Below are 22,617 nucleotides of genomic sequence, written 5' to 3'. Positions count from 1 at the left end.
TGATCCTGTAGTAGTTTAACAGCTGCACAAGTCTTAGATGACGTGTTTGCCTTTACAATCCCAGATTGGTAGCTGTTGTATGGTAAGGGTGAGCTGTTTGGCATCATAAAACTAGAATTTAATATATTATTTATCATGGTATATGGTATATAGTATTCTGTTGCATGGTATTGTGCTGCTCAGTTTAAACAGATTTAACCCTCCTTGTCATTTCACAGCAAACCAGTGACTACATTTCCCATCCTGCACTGTGGCCTACATACATGGCCTTCATGGACTACACTTCCCACACACACACATGTTCACCTTCTCTGGAATTCTAATCACACACCTGTTGCCAATCTCACACTCATTCACTCCACTCTATAAAAGAGACTTTTTGAACACCATGACTTTGTGAAGTATTAGTGTTTTCACTGTACCAAGCGATTATACCCTGTTTCTTGTTTTGTTTCATGGTTCTTGATCTTGTTCTCATTTCTCGTTCTCGATTCTAGCTTTGCCCAGTTTATGCCTGTTTGCCAAGCGCCTGACCCTTTGCCTGTTTCTTGACCTCGCTATTGTCTCGTGTTTTAGATTTGTCTGCCTGTCTCTCTCTCATTAAACTCTTATCTGCATTTGCATCCGTCCTAACGTTCATTATATATATATATATATATATATATATATATATATATATATATATATATATATATATGTGTGTGTGTGTGTATGTGCGTGTGTGTGTGTGTGTGTATGTATATGTGTGTGTGTGTGTGTATATGTATATATGTATGTGTGTATGTGTGTGTATATTTATGTGTGTCTGGCCATTACAGGCTAGGCCACTGCTTAAGATCATTTAGCCACTTACAGTATGCCAAGCCATAAGGATCTTCTAGAGTTACACCATTTAAAAGTGTTAGTTTAGCTGAAAAACATTCACTATCTTTTAGTGCTAACCTATAATAATAAGTGTACAACATTTTAACTAATGTCAATCTGATTGCTAAATAAAATTCATGATAGATTCTTCATTCAGATTATAATGAAGTTGCGTCATGTTGCCAGGCTACTGTGGTCTTTTCGCAACCAGGTTACACACACATCAAGCACATTTTGTTTACAAACATCAAAGGTGTCTTTACACCACCTAAACATTATGGGTATTTATGAGCTCTTCAAACCAGAGGACTATGAAAGAGTTATTGGGTCGTCTGCCGAAGAAGATGCTAAAGAAAACGATGATTCCGATTCCATACAAAACAGAGGCCAGAGGAGCATTCCAAGCCTGGTCAACTTGACTAAAGGAGCCAAACTGAGATAAGGCATCTACAGTGCTGTAAAATAATTCAGCAATGTGAATAATTCCAGTAATTATTAAGAAGAAGGTGATCAAAATACATCAGTCTGGGAAGGGTTACAAAGCTATTGCAAAGGCTCTAGGACTCCAAACTACCACAGTGAGAGCCATTATCTCAAAATGGAAAAACTCGGCACAGCAGTGAACCTTCCCAGAAGTGGCCGACCTTCCAAAAAGGTATCAATAAAGGTCACTGTTCATGACTCCACTATCAGATGACACTGGGAAAAAATGGCATCCATGGAAGAGTGGCAAGGTGAAAACCACTGCTAACCCAGAAGAACATTAAGAAGAACATTGTGGGAATTTTGCCAAAACACACCTTGATCTTTTGGGAGTATATTCTGTGGACTAATGAGTAGAATGTGGAACTGTTTGGAACACAGGGGTCCCATTACATCTGGTGCAAACCAAACACAGAATTCCACAAAAAGATCATCATACCTACAGTCAAGCATGGTTGATTATAATTAATAATTTAGGGATACATGAACTCTGCTCTCTACCAGAAAATCCTAAAGGAGAATGTCCAGTCTTCAGTCTGTAAATTGAAACTCAAGCGCAACTGGATTATGCACCAACACAATGATCCAATGCATAGGAGTAAGTCCTAGTCCTAGAAATAAGTGAAAGACTGATCTCCAGTTAATGGAAGCGTTTGGTTGTAGTTTTTGCTAATAAAAATGGCACAACCAGATTTTATGTTTAAGGGGGCAATTTTTTTTTGCATTGGTGATAGATGTTGGATACGTTTTTGTTGCTTCAATAAAAAAAATTAGTAATAAAAACTGTACTGTGTGTTTGCTCAGGTTGCTTTTGTTTTATGTTGTATTTCATTTGAAGATCTAAAACTATTTAGTATTAGATACACACAAAAAGAGAAGAGATCATGGTGGGGGCAAATTATTTTTCACAGCACTGTACCTTTTATAGCCAAAAGTATGTGGACACCTGACCGTCACACCCATATGTGGTTCTTCCCCAAACTATTTCCACAAAATTGGAAGCACACAGTTGTATAGAATGGCTTTGTATTCTGTAGCATTAAGATTTCCCTTCACTTGAACTACTCACGTCACATTTGTTTTATGTTGTATTTCATTTGAAGATCTAAAACTATTTAGTATGATATATATACAAAAACAGCACTGTAGGTGATGTCCATTAGCAAATGCTGATCCTCACCCATGTACAGTGGATATAAAAAGTCTACACAATCCTGTTAAAATGGCAGGTTTTTGTAATATAAAAAAAATAAACTAAGTTAAGTCAACCTTTTTCACCTTTATTGTGAAATTGCAACATATAAATGACAAACAGAAATGTTTTTTGAAAAAGAAAAGTTCCAATAAAAAAAGAGAAAGAAAACTTCCAAAACCCAGCTTGCATAAGTGTGCACACCCTTTTATAATTGGGAATGTGGCAGTGTTCAGATTTAACCAATCACATTCAAACTCATATTAATTACTAATTATTATACACCTGTCATCAATTAAAGCGACTGATTACCACCAAATAAAGTACAGTGGTTCCCATAGGATTTTCCTTGGTAACATCAAACTGGAAAAGTCATGGGCTTCAAAGAGCTTACAAAGCAGGTACGGGATGCCATTGTATCAAATATCAAATATCAATCAGGAAAAGGTTACAAAAATTTCCAAGTCATTGTATACACCATGGAACACTGTAAAGACAATAATCACCAAGTGGAGAAAATGTGGCACGACCGTGACACTACTAAGAACAGGACATCCCTCAAAAGTTGATGAGAAGATCAGGAGAAAACTCATGAGGGAGGCTGCCAAGCGGTCCACAGCAACATTAAAAGAATTGCAGCAATTGCTGGCAAGTACTGTTTGCTCCCTACATGTGCCAACAATCTCCTGAATTCTTCATATCTCTGTTCTATGGGGTAGGGTGGCAAGATGGAAGTCTTTTTTAACCAAAAAAAAAAAATACATCCAATCTCTCAAAACCATGTGGAATTATGTGTTATGTTTTTGATGAGTTGAACTTTTTGGCCATGCCCAGCCAGTTTAGAGTTAGAATGCGTTTGCAAGGAAGAATGGCAAAATATTGTTAAGTCAAGATGTGCCAAACTGACTGACTCTTACCCAGAAAGACTGAGCGCTGTGATAAAATCTAAAGGTGCTTCAACTAAGTATTAGTTTAGAGTTGTGCACACATATAACCGGGTTATTATACTTTTTTCATTCCCCCCCTAAAATTATACTTTTAATGTTAATTAATAGGCTAAAATTTCACAATAAAGGTAGAAAAATTTATTTATCTTGGTTTCACCTTTTTACATCACAAAAAATAATAAATAAAAGTGCAGACTTTTATACCCACTGCAACTACTAGTAAGCCAGCTAGTGAGGTTGCTATCATGTAACATTGCTAGCTAACATTATGGTAGTTATTTGTGTTGCATATAAGTGTAAGTGGCTCAGTGTAATTTTGAAAGGCCTCCAGTTGCTATCTGTGTGCCTCCTGTTGCTCTTTTCACTGGCACAGCTCTTCTTCTGTATATTCTGCCTTAAACATGTATTGTCATGTACAGTCATGTGAAAAAATAAGTACACCCCATGGAACTGTTTTATTTATTTATTTATTTATTTATTTATTATTTACATATTTGGACAAGCAAACATTCTTTGAAACAGTGCCTATTAATACAGTTGATATACTTGGGAAAAAAAAAAACACACAAGGGGAATGATAATTTTAAATAATTTATTCAACAGAAATATCAATAGATGTGATATTCTTCTGTGGAAAAAGTAAGTACACCCTCGGCCTCAGAAGCTAGTATTGCCCCCTTTAGCAGAAATAAGTTCTTGTAGGCATTTTGCACAATTGTCCACCAGGCTTGCTGGATTTTTTTCCTTTTTTTTTTTACCACTATTCCATGTAATATTGTTTCAGTTGCAAGATGTTTAAGGGTTTTCTTGAATGTCTGTTTCAAAGCCCCACCACAACATTTCAATGGGATTCAAATCTGGACTTTGACTAGGCCATGCCATAACCCTCCATTTCTTCTTTTTGAGCCATTCCTTGGTGGATTTGCTAGTGTGCTTAGGAACATTATCCTGTTGAAAGTTTCACTTTCAGTTCAACTTTTGGACAAATGGCTTCACATTATCTTCAAGCACTCTTTGATATGATGCAGAATTCATAGTTGAATCAATGAATGCAAGCCTCAATGAATGTAAGCCCCAGTGCCTGTGGCAGTGAAGCAAGCCCAAACCATAAAATTTCCACCATGGTGCTTCTCAGTGGGTATGAGGTGCTTCTCCTGAAAAGTTGTCTTTGGTCTGTGCCAAACATGTCTGCTTTTGATGTGGCCAAACAACTCTTTTTCCTGGCATGCCTCCCATGTAAGTCAAATTTGTGCAAACTCTTTCTGATTGTAGATGCATGCACTTGGACATCAGCTGCAAGACTTGCTAGCAGATCCTGTGAAAAAATTGTGGGGTTCTTGGAGACTTGTTTTTGCATCTGACAGTCTGCTCTTGGGCTGAATTTGCTGGGATGGCCATTTGTAGATGATTTTTGTAGATACAATGGAATGATGTATTTCAAATAATTTGGAGATATTTTTAAATCCCTTGCCAGACTCATAGGCATCCACAACCTTTTTTTCTGATAGTTTTATACAATTATTTACATCTTGACATGACAACACCACACACCTCAATAGCAAAGGGAACATCAGGCACTAGATGTGAGAACATCTGCACTCCATAAGGAGGTTCTGATCACTGGCACACAATCTTGAGCACCTGATTCTAATTTTATGGATTTGAAGGCATGATAAATGATACTTACTTTTCCCATGTAACTGATCTGTTTTTTTTTCTTTTGTTAATTTAACTTGTTAAAATTAGTACAAAATGTCAATTTTGTGTGACATTTGATAGAGTGTATCACCTTTATTAATAGGCACTGTTCCAAAGAGTGCATATTTAATTGTTTGTCCAAATATTTGGATAAATAATTATTGTTTCACATAATTGTATAATCACAACATTGTCCAATATAAAAACAACTTTACCAAACTTTATTTTACCTCAGTAAATGGTGAGATGTGAGACTCTCAATTGTCTGAATGAAGCAGGATGACAGGGAGGATCTATTTGCACTGCTGCTGGTTGACGATGTACTGTATATAGGGGAGGTGATCAGTTATCATGATAAATGGAAATTAATCTTCTTAATGAAGCCAGACACAGCAGGCAAAATAACAAAATATGATGCAAAGAAATATTATTTTGTTAATTAAATGGTAAAGGATTATTTCATGAAACTATTTAAGCCATAGTTTAATAAAGATGAACAGTCATTGATGAGTTGAGCCAAAATATTTGAATCACTGAAATGAGCCTCAGAATCCAAATTGCTATTACACCACCAACCAAAGAATGGGGGTTGAGGGCAGGACAAAAGATTAAAATTTCTGGACATTTACAGTGTTTAGCAGAGGCCCTCATACTGAGCAACTTAGAGAAGTGCTTTGTAGTCTCTATGAAAATCATATACTTGTGCTATAGGAACTAAGTATTGATTAGGGTATCTAAAAGGGGGAGGTTAATACACCATGAATAAAAAAGACAAGTCAAGAGCTTTTAGATTTAAGTGGTGATTCAAGTGCTTGGTGATGGCACCCCTCCACTTTTTATTTTTTTTTTAAATTTTTTATTTTATAGGAAATATAAAATATCATGCATAACATTTTATCTTAACCTTGTGAAAACTAGCAAAGACTCATAATGTTATAAAAATGTTTGCACCTAGCTTTGTGTGAACCTTTAAATAACATTAGCCAAAGTTCATGAAATGGCCCCTGCTATCTGGGATATAACACTCGGTCTAATTCAACATGAGACAAAATGGATGTTGCCATGTGCATGATGCTGATTCTGTTTGTGAAATACCAACAGAGGTCAGCATCTGACAATAAAACAATCTCTTTGTTTTTCCAGACTCTGTTGCTGAGTGGACATGCTGACACTAACACTGGCATGCTGAAATAGAACTGACACTGTGACATCTGCATTCAGAGCTTTGTTATGACTTACTAATTACATTAATAATCAAGCAAAACATTTACATAATATAGATAATAAGATAATATGACCATCAACTATACTTGTCGATAATAAATTAATTCAGAATGATTCAGAATGTAATTTACATAAATAAGTGTTTATGTTGGTTAATGTACACTTAAACAATCAGAGAAGGGCAAGACACTCAAAAGTGACAACATAGCCTTGGCCTATAACATCCTGGCATGTACACTGGGGGAAATAAGTATTGAATGCAGCAACATTTTTTCAGTAAATATATTTCCAATGAGGCTATTCATGTGAAATTTTCACCAGACATCAGTATTAACTCATGAAATATGGAAATATAAAGAATTCACACCATTAAGTCCATAATAATGTTATGTGTAATAAAGTGGAATGACACAGGAAAGTATTGGACAGGCTAAGAAAAAGCAGTTCTCCAAGGCAAGGTAAGGCAAGGAACCAGCTGAAATCTATAAGTAATTATACCCCTATCTGTGCAAATTAATATCAACTGGGTTAGTAAATTGATGGTCTATATAAAGGCTTTTCATTACCAAGGTGTCACACAAGAAACATCTCATGATGGGTAAAAGCAAAGAGCACTCCCAAGACCTTTGCCACTTTATTGTTGCAAAACATACTGATAGAATCGGATACAGATGTATTTCAAAACTTTGGAATCCTCCAGTAAGCACCATTGGGGCCATTATCCGCAAGTAGAAGCAGCATCACTCCTTCATCAACTGGCCACGCACACAAGCTCCTCACAAGATTTCTGACCAGGGAGTCAGAAGAATAGTCAGAAGAGTAGCCCAAGAGCCAAGGACCACTCAGAAAGAACTCCAGGAACCCTTGGAGGCAGCAGGTGCCATCGTCACAGAGAAAACTGTTCTCACGCTGCTCACACTCACCCCACAAGACTTTTGTTTTATAGTTTGATACAAGTCATTTTGACAAGCCTATGAAATACTGGGAGAGTGTAGTCTGGTCAGACAAGAGCAAAATTTTACTTTTTGCCTGTCATACTACACACCATGTTTGGAGAAGAAATGGCACTGCACATCACCCTTAACACACTATACTAACAGTGAAATTTGGAGGTGGAAGCATCATAGTGTGGGGCTGTTTTTCACCACATGGTACTGGCGGACTTCATATAATTGAAGGAACGGTGAACTTTACTGGGAGATTCTTTAGAAGAATCTGTGGCCATCTACCAGGATGATGAAGATGAGATGTGGCTGGACCTTCCAGCAGGACAAACATCCAAAGCATACAAAAAAGGAGACTCTCAATTGGTTTCAGATAAAAAAAAATCAAGGCGTTAGAATGGCACAGTTAATCACCTGACTTGAATCCAATTGAGCAAGATTTAAAGACAATATATTTAGAAGAATGGGCCGAAATCACACCTGAATACTGTGGCCGATTAATTTCTTCATACAGGAAGCATCTTGAAGCTGTCATTACAAACAAAGGCTTCTCCACTAAGTATTAAATAAATGAGTTAATTTGTTCAATACTTTTTTTCCTGTCATTCCTCTTTATTACACATAACTTCATTTATGAACTTTAATGTTTGGATTTCTTTATATGTGTGGATTTCTTGAGATAATACCAAAGTCTAGCGAAAATTTCATGTGAATATCCTCACTGGAAATATATTTACTGAAGATGATGTTGATGCGTTCAATACTTATTTCCCCCCCTGTATATGTGTATCTGCTCAGCAGCTTGTGACCATGGTTGGAGCTATGGGTCCTTCCAAGGTAGGGATAGCCTAACTTCTTTCTACCTCAGAGTGTGTGCTTGTACTGTATATTACAAGCATTATTCAGAGAATGCTACTTTTCTGAGTAATACCCGTTAGCCTCACTTTGGGTTTTCCCTATATTGCCTGTCCTTGCATGTTCATCTCCATGGGCTCTGTGGAATTTTTGTTCTCTACAGTGGTTTCTATTTACTGATGTTTCAAGTAGTTTCTATTTACTGAATAGTGAATGACACATGTTGCTCATGTTTCTCCCTGTTGAGCTCCTCCCCATCTTAACTGGGCAGTGTATTTCTACTGTTGTAGAGTGGTACTCCCCTGACATTCCAAACACTGCTAATTGCAAACCTGCTAATTAAGCTCACAATTCTTTATTTTGGGTATTTCCTTTACAGTAACATCCAGTATCATATAGTGTCCGAATCTCTTGGTAGGCAGGGATGGGCACTGGGTATGTGTTCACTGCCTTATCTATCTATCTATCTATCATCTATCATCTATCTATCTATCTATCTATCTATCTAATACATGCAATCATCTAATTAGCCAATTGCGTGGCAGTAGTGCAATGCATAAATCATGCACATATGGGCCACAGTGACCATCAAATTGGGGAAAATTGTGATCTCAGTGATTTTGACCATGGCATGATTGTTGGTGCCATACGGGCTGGTTTGAGTATTTCTATAACTGATGATCTCCTGGGATTTTCATGCACAACAGTCTCTAGAGTTTTCTTAGAATAGTGCAATGAAGAAAAAACATCCGGTGAGCGGCAGTTCTACAGACAAAAATACTAGTTGAGCAGAGAGGTCAATGGAGAATTGCCAGACTGGTTTGAGATGACAGAAAGGCTACACTAACTCAGATAACCACTTTAATTCTGGTGAGCAGAGAACCATCTCAGAATGTGCAACATGTTAAACCTTGACGCGGATTGGCTGCAACAGCAGTAGACCATGTCGGACTCAACTTCTGTCAGCCAAGAACAGAAAGCTGAGGCTGCAGTGGGCCCCAAACAGGACAATAGAAGACTGGAACAATGTAGCCTGGTCTGATGAATCTCGATTTCTTCTGAGACACACAGATGGTAGGGTCAGAATTTGGCACCAGAAGCATGAATCCATGGACCCAACCTGCCTCGTGTCAACAGTTCAGGCTGGTGGAGGTGGTGTAATGGTGTGGGGAATGTTCTTGGCACATTTTGGGCCTGTTAAGACCAATCAATCGTTACTTGTATGCCACAACCTATTTGAGTATTGTTGCTGACCATGTGCATTCCTTCATGGCCACAATTTACCCATCTTCTAATGGCTACTTCCAACATGATAATGCACCATGTCACCAAGCAAAAGTTATCTAACTTCACCTCACCTTAACTCTTGCATAAAGTCCCTCCTAAAATAAAAACACATATTCACTGTGCTTTCTCTTGCTTTGAGGTCTCCATATGGTGCACAGTATGACAGTGTGTTCACAAAAACATTTGTGGATGCTCTGAAATCAATTTAAGTCACTGGTCACAATCTGGAAAGTCAGCAGCATCAACACCATAGCACCTTTAATGAACCAACCTTAGCCCGAAGAGGCATCAAAGTATAGACTTCGAGGAGGACAGCAGGGCATAGGGGACCAATTAGGACACACACACACAACACAGATTTATTTAAAAAAAAAAAAAAAAATCACATTTAGCAAGGTCACTGTTTTGTCCACTTTATTCAAGTTGTCCATAGATAACACTGGAATGAACAAATGAAAAGATGTTTCCACAACAAAAGACATTGCTGTTCCTGTAACACTAATATGGGGGAGCACAGATACAAGAGTACACAAACACAGTCACAATCCAAACCCAGCTACACACTTTCCAAATGAAGCTGTGAAAGTACCACAGCCACAGCCTGTCCCACTCTACAAAACATATTCGCAAAGAAATGTGACGAAAATCTATACAATCTATATGCGAGGAAGTGCTCATTATTTTTTGGAAGTACCAATGTCTATAAAATCACCAGCAAAAATACTTCATCTCTGTAAAAAGTACTCAGCAGGACAAGCTTTGGCTGTAGATAACATCACAAGCAATTTTTTCTTTCGTCATTTTTGGGAAATATTGTTTAATTAATACAACACATTTCCTTTATTACAAATGTACAGACTTCTACTACAGTCAAAACAATGACCTGTGCACAACTGCTTCACCTTTAACAATTCCCTCAATTTCCTAAATAACCAATCGTGCAGTTAACAGTAAATTTGTGTCACAGTTTCTGAAGTGTTTTTGGGAAGAATATTTTTAGATATATTGTGTTTTTTCATGCAAAAAGGAAAAACAATATATAAGTGGTGACAGTTTAAAGAAACTTGCAGTATTTCTCCAATCCTCTCAGACCCTGAAAAAATGGCACCCTGAGTGTTGCTTAAACTTATTATTCAAAATGTAAACACACCTTTTCCTGCAGCTAAGTGAAGTAAGAAAAGGCACACATGAGACACCACAGAGCTGTAGGATAAGATGGCGCCTACAAATGGAGGGCCACTTTGGTTACGTCAGCTTAATGGGAAATATTCAAACTTGCCTTCCTATTCAGTATAGGTTTAGAACCCAGATGTCATGTATCCAGTCATAACCGGACATTGTGGCCTACTATCTTATTTAATACTGTTCCAATTCCAAAAAGTCCCTGAATCCTTATATCTTATACTGTTTAGTTTGATGTGGTTACTCTTTCTCTTGTACAATGCTCAATTGATCTGTTATCCAGGTCATTCATTTCTGTGAGCTTTGAATGGGGAAACACAATTATAATGCTACACTTGACTTAATGAGATGGCTTAATGATTCAGAAAACAGGCTATGTTATGAAACTTGTTAAAATTCACAATTCATAAAAAATAAAGCATGTAAGCTGGTCAAATGACTGGTAAGAAAATAAATAACTGAGTTAATACACATACAAAATATTTGTGAATTTGCAAACGTGAGACCATGTTGATTAATCAGCATGTAGTTTATATTAACTCATTCATGCTGGATGGTATGTCAGTAGTAATAAGCACATATCAGAATGTTCATTAAAGATTCCTTTAGATTACGTTAAATACTTAGGGCTAGACTTCTCTATCCCAGGCATGACAATCGTTTACAACAGTTCTTGTCATTTCTTGATAATAAGTTAATGTGTTCAAGTGAAATGGTTTATTACTGAAAAAGCATAGCATTGGGATTGTAGCACTGGGATTAGGAAGTTTCACTTCTGGCCCTTAAAAACAAGCTGGTACTACAGCAAAAAAGATTACAAAAGTACCTCGATTCCCCAAGTTCTCAACTAATATTCTGCTGAAGCACAACAGTAGAGTGCAATTTCATATTTAAATGCAATGTGACATCTTTCCTGGGGAAAGGTTACAGAGAAGGAGAGGATAAGGCCAGGGACATTATACAAAATGGACATAAATTTAAGCAACTGACATCTCTTCCATTCTCTCAGTGCAAGAGTGAGAGAAGTCAAGCAGCATATCAATGACAAATAAAAATGCTTAAGCTTGACCTTTTTTTCCCCCTCCTTATATTCAGTTCAGATTCAAGGCTCGATCCAAACAGTTTAGATTAGCTGCTTTGACTTGATGACCTCATCCTTTTAAATGCTCAAATTGAAGCTTGTTGAAACAGATCCTCAATATTAAGTTAAAATGGACCCTACACATCATAGACAGAATTGCACTGGACATCTAAAAACATAAAAGACGTACACATTTTTTGTCCCATTCTTTTTGGTGTGATGTATAGGTGTCTATTGGCTATTTTAAATGTTTTGGTTAAAGATTTTCAACTGGTACTTAACTATTTAAAATGGCACACACCATCTCTGTGTAATGTCACCTTTATAACACCTAATGAACAACATGCCTAGTTCTACTGCATATAGGTGGAGATGTAAAATTCTGGTAATATAAGGAGGCACAATGTTCATTTCACAACTCGGTAACAAAAACCACGCTGCTTTCTTTATCACATTTAGCATTGGACACAAATAGCTAAACAAGGCTGCTCCCACCAGAACTGACACAATACCACACAATACTAAGAGAAGGACCATCACTTTTCAGCACACTATGATGAGTCTTCACAGGTACACAGGAACATTGGTTACCCAATGTAACGCCAAGATGGGTAAAGAATTGACTACCATTACACCACTGTCCCATGAGCATGACATACATAGAGAAGCCCAACAACCATGGACCTAATACACCTAAAAAAATAGGAAATTTTACAAACAACCCCAACATTTTTAGGTTTAAAAATGTACCTATGTAAATTATAAAACACACTGTATTTTGCCACCACAGTAAAATGGGTCATCAGTTTATTTTCTCCTATTGGTAGTAATAGTCACAGTTTTTTTTTTTTTTCAAAAGATATTTCTTTGATAAGCTACAATAAGAGTAAGTGTTAACAATTACACTGGAAAAATATATGCATGTTTTTATATTCTTTATATAATTGTTTTGTCTTTTTTTTTATACAGAATGTATATATAGTGTAATTATGGTCATATTGGCAAGGAAATAAAGGCAACTGTAACAATTACCACACATCTTAAATCACGTGACTCAAGAATTGTGTGGATGCTGGATGGGAGGAGTCAAGAAAAAAAGGTGTTGGTTAGTGGCACTTTTTGCATTTTTGAAATAAAAAAATAAAATCAAGAATAAGGCTACGTGGGTGTGTATGCTCATCTGACACTAGCTGAGTAAAGACATTGTGGTTCAAAGGTTTCTATTAATACATTTTATAAAATTTTACCAATACACACCCCCTCTTTCCATACTACTTCAACATATATCTCATTACCTAAATGTACAGACCAACTGAGGAAAAATCATCAGTTGTCATCATTTAAGAACCATTCTGGACAGACCGAGCATTATTGGCAAAACCATGAAGTGGAAAAATCCTTTTACGATACTTCCTTTTCATGTTTAAACTCACAGGAAGCTCTGAGTTCCAAAGAATAGCTTTTTTTGTCTTTACATTCCCAAGGGAAGTGTTGCTGGCATTGTAAAGAACCTTATTTTTGTCCAAGTGTTACTTTTCTGTCTTTATTTAAGTATAAGACTACTAAGACTCTTTCATAATAAACACACAGAAACATTACAAAATAAATATACAGTACAATCGTATCACAGTTCATTAGTTCATAAATATAAAATAAATAATAAATACACATTATACTTCTCCATAAGTTTTGGATCTCTCAGGATTTTGGAAAAAAATATCTATAATGGAAAAGAAAATGACAGCCTTATTTAATTATAAAAACCTTGTCAGTTCAAAATATTTTCACTTAAAAAAAGTTTTAAAAATCTATCGTCAAAAGAAAATCAGGTATAAAAAATGGAAAACAGTTTTAAAAGTTTTTCTTATTATCTTATATTTGTCTTCATTTTAAGACGGAAGGGGTATGTTGCATTGTTTCATAGTAGTTTTTTTTTCAATGCAGGAGGTGAGTTCAAATAAATAAAAAGTAAACAATAAAAACATGAAAAACATAAATACATAAATAAATGAATGTTACATATATTAAGAGAAAAGTACATAACATAAATTTATGTCTAAATAATTTATAAAACATTGACAGTGAAAGCTATAAATTATTAATTGAAAAGAAGTGCAATTCATTGTTGATAAATATAACAGATATGACTGGATTAATCTGAGTAGCAATACATTATATTCCTCTAGCATACATAATGCAAATGAATGAGAATGAACTAGTGCTTCTGCAATCTACAGGTATTTAAGGTATTAAAACCTAAATGTTTATCTAGAACTAATAATAATAATAATAATAATAATAATAATAATATATATATATATATATATATATATATATATATATATATATATATATATATATAACGACTGAAATTTGGAGGCATGTGGTTTGACGGTTATACCGAACGTGCATGTGAGCCTGTGGAGAACAGGTACAATAGGCCTCAATGACCTGAAGCTGTGGTGATTCACTACAAGAAGTTCTGCATTTGCTGTGCTAAAGGGCCAGTAGTCCCTCATACACAATACAAAGACAATTTCATCCAAAGGATTTGGCTGTTGTTAATGCTGAAGCACACATTCTCTTCTTCACTCTCAAAGACATGCAAAACACTTCTTTAATTGTGTGGAACAAATAAGCAAAAACAAGCTTCTATTTTGACCTCTGGCCAAACAGAAGGCTTTAGTTGTGGTCTTTTAATCCTCTGCTTCCAATCCAGCAGCATTTGTAGATTTTGTAATGTATGTTATATACATATTTCTCTTTTTGAAGAATGCTCCCTGGGATGAAGGCTGTTATTATTCAAAAACACCTGAATGCCCATTTTTGTGTGTACCATTTGCATGTATTTTCTTTGCTTCTACACAAATCGTTTATCTTGTATGCCTCTAGTGGGCGATGCCTCAGGCATCACACCTTAATGCCTTTCACTGCCTGGTTGATGGTCTCCAGCAGGGCCTTGTTCTCAGGGTTCTGGTAGCAGTCTTTATTGGTGTACATGTCAGTCAGAGTACTCACATAGTTTTCAAAATTCTGCTCTGTGATTGGTTCCTGCTGTGAGAGAGGAAATTGGAGCCCATGATGCAAAACAGTTTCTGTTTGTGAATTTGTATGTGAACGTTTATGTTTGTGTGTGGATTATTATTCATCAGTATGAGTGGGAATTTGTGACAATGAGCCATATTTGCCACAAGTGCAGTGTTACAGAATAAACTGCATCCTGGCATTTTGAGTTAATTAAATAACAAATGATAATCAAGTAAACATTATTACAGCCATTTGGTGTTACACAGAGTAACACTGCAAAAATCATGCTATCTGTGTGTGTGTGTGTGTGTGTGTGTGTGTGTATAAAAACTCACCATATGCGGCAGACGGATATTGGCCAGGCTACGTATCAGAGCTTGACTGAGTCCTGACAGCTCCATAAACAGTGCTTCATTCTGCTCCTCAATGATCTTATTCTCCTGCTCAATGTTTTTCAGGTTTCTCTCCATGGATGAGATCTGTGTAAAACAAAAAGGGGTAAAAAACGTTATTATGACTAAGTGCCCGAAATATCTTAAAATTCAGCTCTGTTGGGCCAACATTGGGCCACCAGGGCCAAAAGACGTTCAGCCACCCTTAAATCCATCTTGCCCAACATCAGCCATTTCAGCCTCTCTGGTAGAAACAATCTATAGTGAAAGAATGCTTTGTGACTTGGGCTATGCTGCATGCTTCTCCATGGCATAGATCATAAGGCAGTGAAAGGCAAGTAAACAGGACTCCTGGGCTCCACAGTGAGTCCCACAGTGAGTCCCAAACCACACTGTGCATGCTAGAATGCCTAAATAGTATTGACACCATTGGTGCACTAATATACTTACATACTATTACAGTATTACTAATGTAACATGAGGTTTGGGACATGTGAAATTATTTTTATGCATCATATGTGGTACAATTACAATTATATTTGATGCTGTTATCAAGGTGTCAAGTGGAGAATAAAAATGTTACTGTACACATTAATGTGTACTGTGTAAACAGTCATTTACTGAGTACTAGATGAAAGAACAAAACCTCTCTCTTTTAACAAGAGCTAGTCTTTTAGTTTTCAATTTCAATTCAATTTATGAACTGCTGATCCAACTGCCTAGTTCCACTGTTTAACTGTGTTTGTTTTCTGAGATAAGAACACAGCATAAAACCAATACTAGCAAGTTACCAATCTAACATTAGCACACTAGCTAAAGCTCAAAAGACCCAGTGAAGGAGAAATGCTTCTCTCTGTTAAGGTTCGTCAGTGCACTACCTCCACCGGTAACTGTCAGTAAGTTTGATTATTGGGAGAATTCTAGCTCAAAGATAGTTGAAGGGATGCCTATGGCTCTGCATTAAGTCATACCAGAAATGTGAGGGTGGGTCTTTGACTGTACTTCTTTCAGGCATGATGATGCACAACAGAGTTGTGGTGGTGTATCACATGTGCCAATTGGAACACAATAGTCTTGACTGAATTACAGTAAATTGCTCTTACAGGATTCCCAGGGCAACTCACAGCAGCTCTGGAACGTCATGTTTTAGCATATATATATTTTCTCCTCTGACTCAAGAAAAACCAAAAAAATCTCTTGCATAGTGTAGCTTTAAATCAACCAAAAAATTAATCTCATTCCACACATATGATCCATCAGGTTCGGGATTTTTTTTTAGACCATTAATATGATTAATGACTAACCTGTGTTTGGAGGTTGACCATATCAGCTTCCATTTCGTTGTTGGACTCACTGAGGTCACTGATTTCTTTATTGAGTTGCTTAATGTCTTCATCGTTATCTAACACTAAAAAAAGGATAAATAAATTAGAATACATGAAGAATAACTGACCTGAGGAAGACAAGGAATGAATATTGAAATGAAATACTATTCTCACCGTCACTGGCCTTAAACTTGGTATTTATGTAGTCCTCTCCAGTAAACTTGGCTTTCTTCTTAGCCAGTGAGGCATGGGGACAGCCGGAGAGACTGGAGATCAAAGATCAACAAATGATGAAAAATTCACTTGAAGGAATGAAAATCCTTCACATAAAAAGAACATTTAAACCTGTTTGTATCTGCTCATAAAAGTTATCTAAATGTCTAAAATACAAATGTCTAAAAATATTCTAGGAAATATTCTATGCTATCCACAACTAGCAGCTCTTTTTCAGATTATCTGTGTAGGACTATACCTGCGATGAGTAAGGAAGCTGCCATTGGCATGGCCTGATCCATCACAGCCTGGTGTGGGGCAGGTGGGCCCCTCCATCTTGAAGGCCTTCCAGGAGAAAGGTGTGCCATTCAGCATGCCTTCTTTCTGGCGCCGTGCAGCCAGTGGACATCCATATGCACTGCGGTGGGTGGCATACTTCCCACTGATATGACCCAGACTGTCACAACCTGGTACTGGGCACCTAGAAAAGAGACAAATATTGAGAAAGACAATAAGAAACATAGTACTAAGGGAGGAAAAAATGGAAGAGACTGAAATATTAACAGCAACATACAATCCCATTTCCAAAAAAGTTGGGACACTGTGTAAAATGTAAATAAATATAAATAAAAACAGGATGCAATGCTTTGCAAATATCATAAGCCCATATGTTTTTCAGAATAAAACATAGAAAACATATCAAATGTGTAATATGAGAAAATGTACTATTTTAAGGAAAAAAATAAGGTAATTATGAATGAGATTTTTTGAACAGGTCTCAAAAAATTTGGGACAGGGGCAACAAAAGGCTGGAAAAGTAAGTGTTACTAAAAGGAAACAGCTGGAGGAACATTTTGCAACTAATTATGTTAATTGGCAAAAGGTCAGTAACATAACTGGGTATAAAAAGAGTATCTTAGAAAGTCTCTAAGAAGTAAATATGGGATGGAATCTGGATGGAAGCACATGTTGCTCTAAAACCTGTATATACCTTTCAGTATTGATAGTGCCTTTCCAGATGTGCAAGCGAACCATTCCATAGGTAGTAATACACTTGCCATACCATCAGAGATGCAGGCTTTTGAACTGATCACTGAAAAAAGGCCCGATGGTTCCTCCGCTCTTTAGTCCTCTTTAGTTTAGAGGACACAGCGTCCATGGTTTCCAAAAAGAATTTAAAATTTTGATTCATCTGACCACAGAACAGTTTTCCACTTTTCCTCAGTCCATTTTAAATGAGCTTTGGCCCAGAGAAGATCTTGGCATTTCTGGATCATGTTCACATATGGCTTCTTCTTTGCATGATAGAGCTTTAACCAGCAATTGTGGATGGCACGGTGAACTGTGTTCACAGACAATGAGTTCTGGATGTATTTCTGAGCCCATGTAGTGATTTCCATTTCAGAATCATGCCTGTTTTTAATGCAGTTCCGCCTGAGGGCCTGAAGATCACGGGCATGCAATATTGATTTTCACCCTTGTCCCTTGCGCACAGAGATTTTTCCAGATGCTCGCAATCTTTTGATGATATTATGTACTGTAGATGATGAGATATTCAGTCTTCGCAATTTTACATTGCGGAACATTATTCTGAAATTGTTCCACAAATTGTAGATACAGTTTTTCGCAGATAGGTGAACTTCTGCCCATCTTTATTTTGAAAGACTTGGCCTCTCTAAGCGACTCTTTTTATACCCAATCATTTTACTGACCTGTTGCCAATTAACCTCCAGCCTTTTCTTTTTAGCAACATTTATGTTTCCAGCCTTTTGTTGCCCCATCCCAACTTTTTTGAGATGTGTTGCAGCCATCAAATTCAAAATTAACTTATTTTTTCTTAAAATGGCATTTCCTTAGTTTAAACATTTGATATGCTTTCTATGTTCTATTGTGAATAACATATGGGTTTATGAGATTTGTAAATCATTGCATTCTACATTGCATTTACATTTATTTACATTTTACACAGCATCCTAACTTTTTTGGAATTGGGGTTGTATTTAATCAGAAATATCTTTCTTATAAAGTAACACTGAATCTTGTATCATTGCACATATTTAATTGTAAAAATTAACACTTCAATTAATTGCATAGTCATGAAACATGATCACAATTTTTTGCACTCTTGACCACTAAACATCTCAATTTCCATACAAATTAGTGTTATAGATGCAAAAAGTTTTGGTGTAAACCAAGTGTATTCACTGTTGTGATATTGGAAGAGCCAGGTTCTGTTTGAGAAAGCTTTCTGAACTACATTAAGCTGTAGTGCACTACAGTGAAATGACTGTCAGTTAAAAAGTCTGTGACCAGAAATAATTTTAATGTGGCTGATATTTATGAGTCCCATGAAGGTATTAAAGGTCCAGCTACAACACTGTTCCAAAACTGAGACAATACAATAATATAGTATTGTAAAAATCTTTCTACGTGGTACGAACTTTAAGAGTTCAGAGTCTTCTTTGTCTTCCTTGGTAGGTGTTGTTTTGATTCCACCTTTCTTGGCACGAGGACACCCAGACAAACTGAAAACAGAAAGTGTGAAGCCCATTAAGATAGGAGGCAGAAAGTAACACCAGCCAAATACTGGCCACAAACTAAGATAAGACAGGCCAAATTCAAATAACATTACAGGTAGAGTCAGTAGCTTAATTTTCATTACCCATTCAAAAGCAACAGGGAAGGGTCTCATCTCCACTTAGTGCATGTTTAGTGTGTGTGAGAGTGTATGAGTCCTATCTACAACTACACTGTCTCACTCTGAACTTCTCTGTCCTGCAATGTTTATGTATATATTAGTGTAAAAGAAAATGTGTTTGTCTATGAGGATTTGGATTAACCATACCTTCGGTGTGAGGCGTAGTTACCAGTGATGTGGCCAGAACCATCACATCCTGGAGTTGGGCACCTGGTTGAGTAAGATCAATGGACAAACATTATCAAGAGGGCACTATGATTAGCGCTGTATAATAACGGTACAAACATGTAGATGTGACCATTTATGGGAGAAACAGGGGTAAGTGGGATCAGAAGTTAATATAACAGCAAATTGAAGAAAGCTGAAAAATGTATTTAGTAGTGTAGCACAGAGAAATAAAGGAAACAGAGCTATAACACATACTTGAGTTCAGTTGCATGTGCTGCCATGAGGGAGCGAAGACTCTTATCAGCAAGAGGGCACCCAGACAGACTAAGACAGAGAAAGGGGGAAGAAAACAAGGCGAGGGATGCAAGAAAGACAGAAAGAACCCAGAACAACCCACATCAGTACCACAAACAGAAACCAGGCCGGAAAGAGGCAAAAAAAAGGCTAAATCCGTATTTTCCTCACATTAAATGGTGATTGTTTTGTGAGTTTAAGTACAGGTAAAAATTGCTACTCAAGCCAAAACACAGTGCTTGAACCAGCATGGTCACATGATTACAAATTCATCAGCAATCACAGAATGTTAGGATGAGGGACAATGTTACTGGGTGTAATATCAAATTGACAACTAAACTGCCCTCACTCATTGCAATTCTTATAAATTTTGCACAAGATCAGGAGGTTCCATCATCCTTGCTAGGCAGTAGAGGAAGCAGAAAGTAGGAACATAGGAAACAAGGGTTCCTCTTAGCACCCTACCTGCGGTGGGATGCATAGTTTCCAGTGATGTGGCCGCTGCCATCACAGCCAGGAGTGGGACACCTACACAGAGTACAACATAAGAGCAACTTATATAGCGCCTTTTTAACCTTAGTGGTTCTACAAAGCACTGTGTCTCTTTCACCCATGCAAGACACTAGCCATTGTGAGCAACTTGGGGTTCAGTGTCTTGCCCAAGGACACTTTGGCATGTGGAGTCATGTGGGCCAGGAAATGAACCGCTCACCCTTTGAATAGTGGACAACCTGCTCTACCAGCTGAGCCACAGCCACCCCCAGTGCACAGAAAACACTTGATGCCAATTAAGAATGTATGCTTAGTAGAAAAAAACAATAAAGACAGATGACCTTGCATCAACTTGAAACCCTATACAGAATTAATTAAATCAGCAGAACTTAAAAAATATGTACAGTGCATCCGGAAAGTATTCACAGCGCTTCAATTTTTCCACATTATGTTATATTACAGCCTTATTCCAAAATTGATTAAATTCATTATTTTCCTCAAAATTCTACAAACAAAACCCCATAATGACAACATGAAAGAAGTTTGTTTGAAATCTTTGCAAATTTATTAAAAATAAAAAACAAAAAAAGCACATGTACATAAGTATTCACAGCCTTTGCCATGACACTCAAAATTGAGCTCAGATGCATCCTGTTTCCACTGATCATCATTGAGATGTTTCTACAACTTGATTGGAGTCCACCTGTGGTAAATTCAGTTAATTGGACATGATTTGGAAAGGCACACACCTGTCTATATAAGGTCCCACAGTTAACAATGCATGTCAGAGCACAAACCAAGCCATGAAGTCCAAGGAATTGTCTGTAGACCTCCGAGACAGGATTGTATTGAGGCACAGATCTCGGGAAGGGTACAGAAACATTTCTGCAGCATTGAAGGTCCCAATGAACACAGTGGCCTCCATCATCCGTAAATGGAAGAAGTTTGGAACCAGCAGGACTCTTCCTAGAGCTGGTCACCCAACCAAACTGAGCAATTGGGGGAGAAGGGCCTTAGTCAGGGAGGTGACCAAAAACCCAATGGTCACTCTGACAGAGCTCCAGTGTGTCTCTGTGGAAAGAGGAGAACCTTCCAGAAGAACAACCATCTCTGCAGCACTCCACCAATCAGGAATGTATGGTAGAGTGGCCAGAATCAAGCCACTCCTCAGTAAAAGGCACATGACAGTCTGCCTGGAGTTTGCCAAAAAGCACCCGAAGGACTCTCAGACCAAGACCAAGACAAAGATTGAACTCTTTGGCCTGAATGGCAAGCGACATGTCTGGAGGAAACCACGCACCAGTCATCACCTGGACAATACCATCCCTACAGTGAAGCATGGTGGTGGCAGCATCATGCTGTGGGGATGTTTTTCAGTGGCAGGAACTGGGAGACTAGTTAGGATCGAGGGAAAGATGAATGCAGCAATGTACAGAGACATCCTTGATGAAAACCTGCTCCAGAGCACTCTGGACCTCAGACTGGGGCGAAGATTTATCTTCCAACAGGACAACGACCCTAAGCGCACAGCCAAGGTAACAAAGGAGTGGCTACAGGACAACTCTGTGAATGTCCTTCAGTGGCCCAGCCAGAGCTCATACTTGAACCCGATTGAACATCTCTGGAGAGATCTGAAAATGGCTGTGCACCGACGCTCCCCATCCAATCTGATGGAGCTTGAGAGGTCCTGTAAAGAAGAATGGGAAAAACTGCCCAAAAATAGGTGTGCCAAGCTTGTAGCATCATACTCAAAAAGACTTGAGGTTGTAATTGGTGCCAAAGGTGCTTCAAAAAAGTATTGAGCAAAGGCTGTGAATACTTATGTACATGTGCTTTTTTTGTTTTAATAAATTTGCAAAGATTTCAAACAAACTTCTTTCATGTTGTCATTATGGGGTATTGTTTGTAGAATTTTGAGGAAAATAATGAATTTAATCCATTTTGGAATAAGGCTGTAACATAACAAAATGTGGACAGAGTGAAGCGCTGTGAATACTTTCCAGATGTACTGTAAAGGCATTATGTTAACATATATATGTGAGTCTGTAGCTGAAGACACTCACATAAGGAGCTCTTTCTTGCACTCCCTGGGCTGGAACTTGACTTTGAAGCTAGGGGTTGTGACCTCTCCAGGATACTTCCTGTCCTCCGCACACTCCTGTGCCATGTCAGAGTCCTCAGCATCAGAGGAGGCAAAAGACTGGGCTGTATGATCCATCTTTAGACACACACAGACACACACAATAAATGG

General features: G+C 37.4%; 1 protein-coding gene across 1 annotated transcript in view; it reads right to left on the bottom strand.

Annotated features, from left to right (window-relative positions):
* Nucleotides 1-14,149: 14,149 nt before the first annotated feature.
* The window catches only part of myt1b (myelin transcription factor 1b), a 111,498-nt gene continuing 103,030 nt past the window's right edge, over nucleotides 14,150-22,617 (bottom strand). Inside the window, exons 15-24 of the mRNA XM_053643656.1 lie at nucleotides 22,430-22,584; nucleotides 20,340-20,402; nucleotides 19,836-19,904; nucleotides 19,560-19,622; nucleotides 19,156-19,239; nucleotides 16,974-17,195; nucleotides 16,676-16,767; nucleotides 16,481-16,584; nucleotides 15,120-15,263; nucleotides 14,150-14,811 (exon numbers count right to left, since the gene is read on the bottom strand). Coding sequence (XP_053499631.1) covers nucleotides 14,668-14,811; nucleotides 15,120-15,263; nucleotides 16,481-16,584; nucleotides 16,676-16,767; nucleotides 16,974-17,195; nucleotides 19,156-19,239; nucleotides 19,560-19,622; nucleotides 19,836-19,904; nucleotides 20,340-20,402; nucleotides 22,430-22,584 — 1,140 coding nt within the window. The 3' untranslated portion in view covers nucleotides 14,150-14,667. The remainder of the gene's footprint in view (nucleotides 14,812-15,119; nucleotides 15,264-16,480; nucleotides 16,585-16,675; nucleotides 16,768-16,973; nucleotides 17,196-19,155; nucleotides 19,240-19,559; nucleotides 19,623-19,835; nucleotides 19,905-20,339; nucleotides 20,403-22,429; nucleotides 22,585-22,617) is intronic.

Source organism: Ictalurus furcatus, chromosome 15 (assembly GCF_023375685.1).
Source record: "Ictalurus furcatus strain D&B chromosome 15, Billie_1.0, whole genome shotgun sequence".
Classification (NCBI taxonomy): Eukaryota; Metazoa; Chordata; class Actinopteri; order Siluriformes; family Ictaluridae; genus Ictalurus; species Ictalurus furcatus.
The sequence above is the reverse complement of the archived record's forward strand: the minus strand, read 5'-3'. Positions and strand labels throughout refer to the sequence as shown.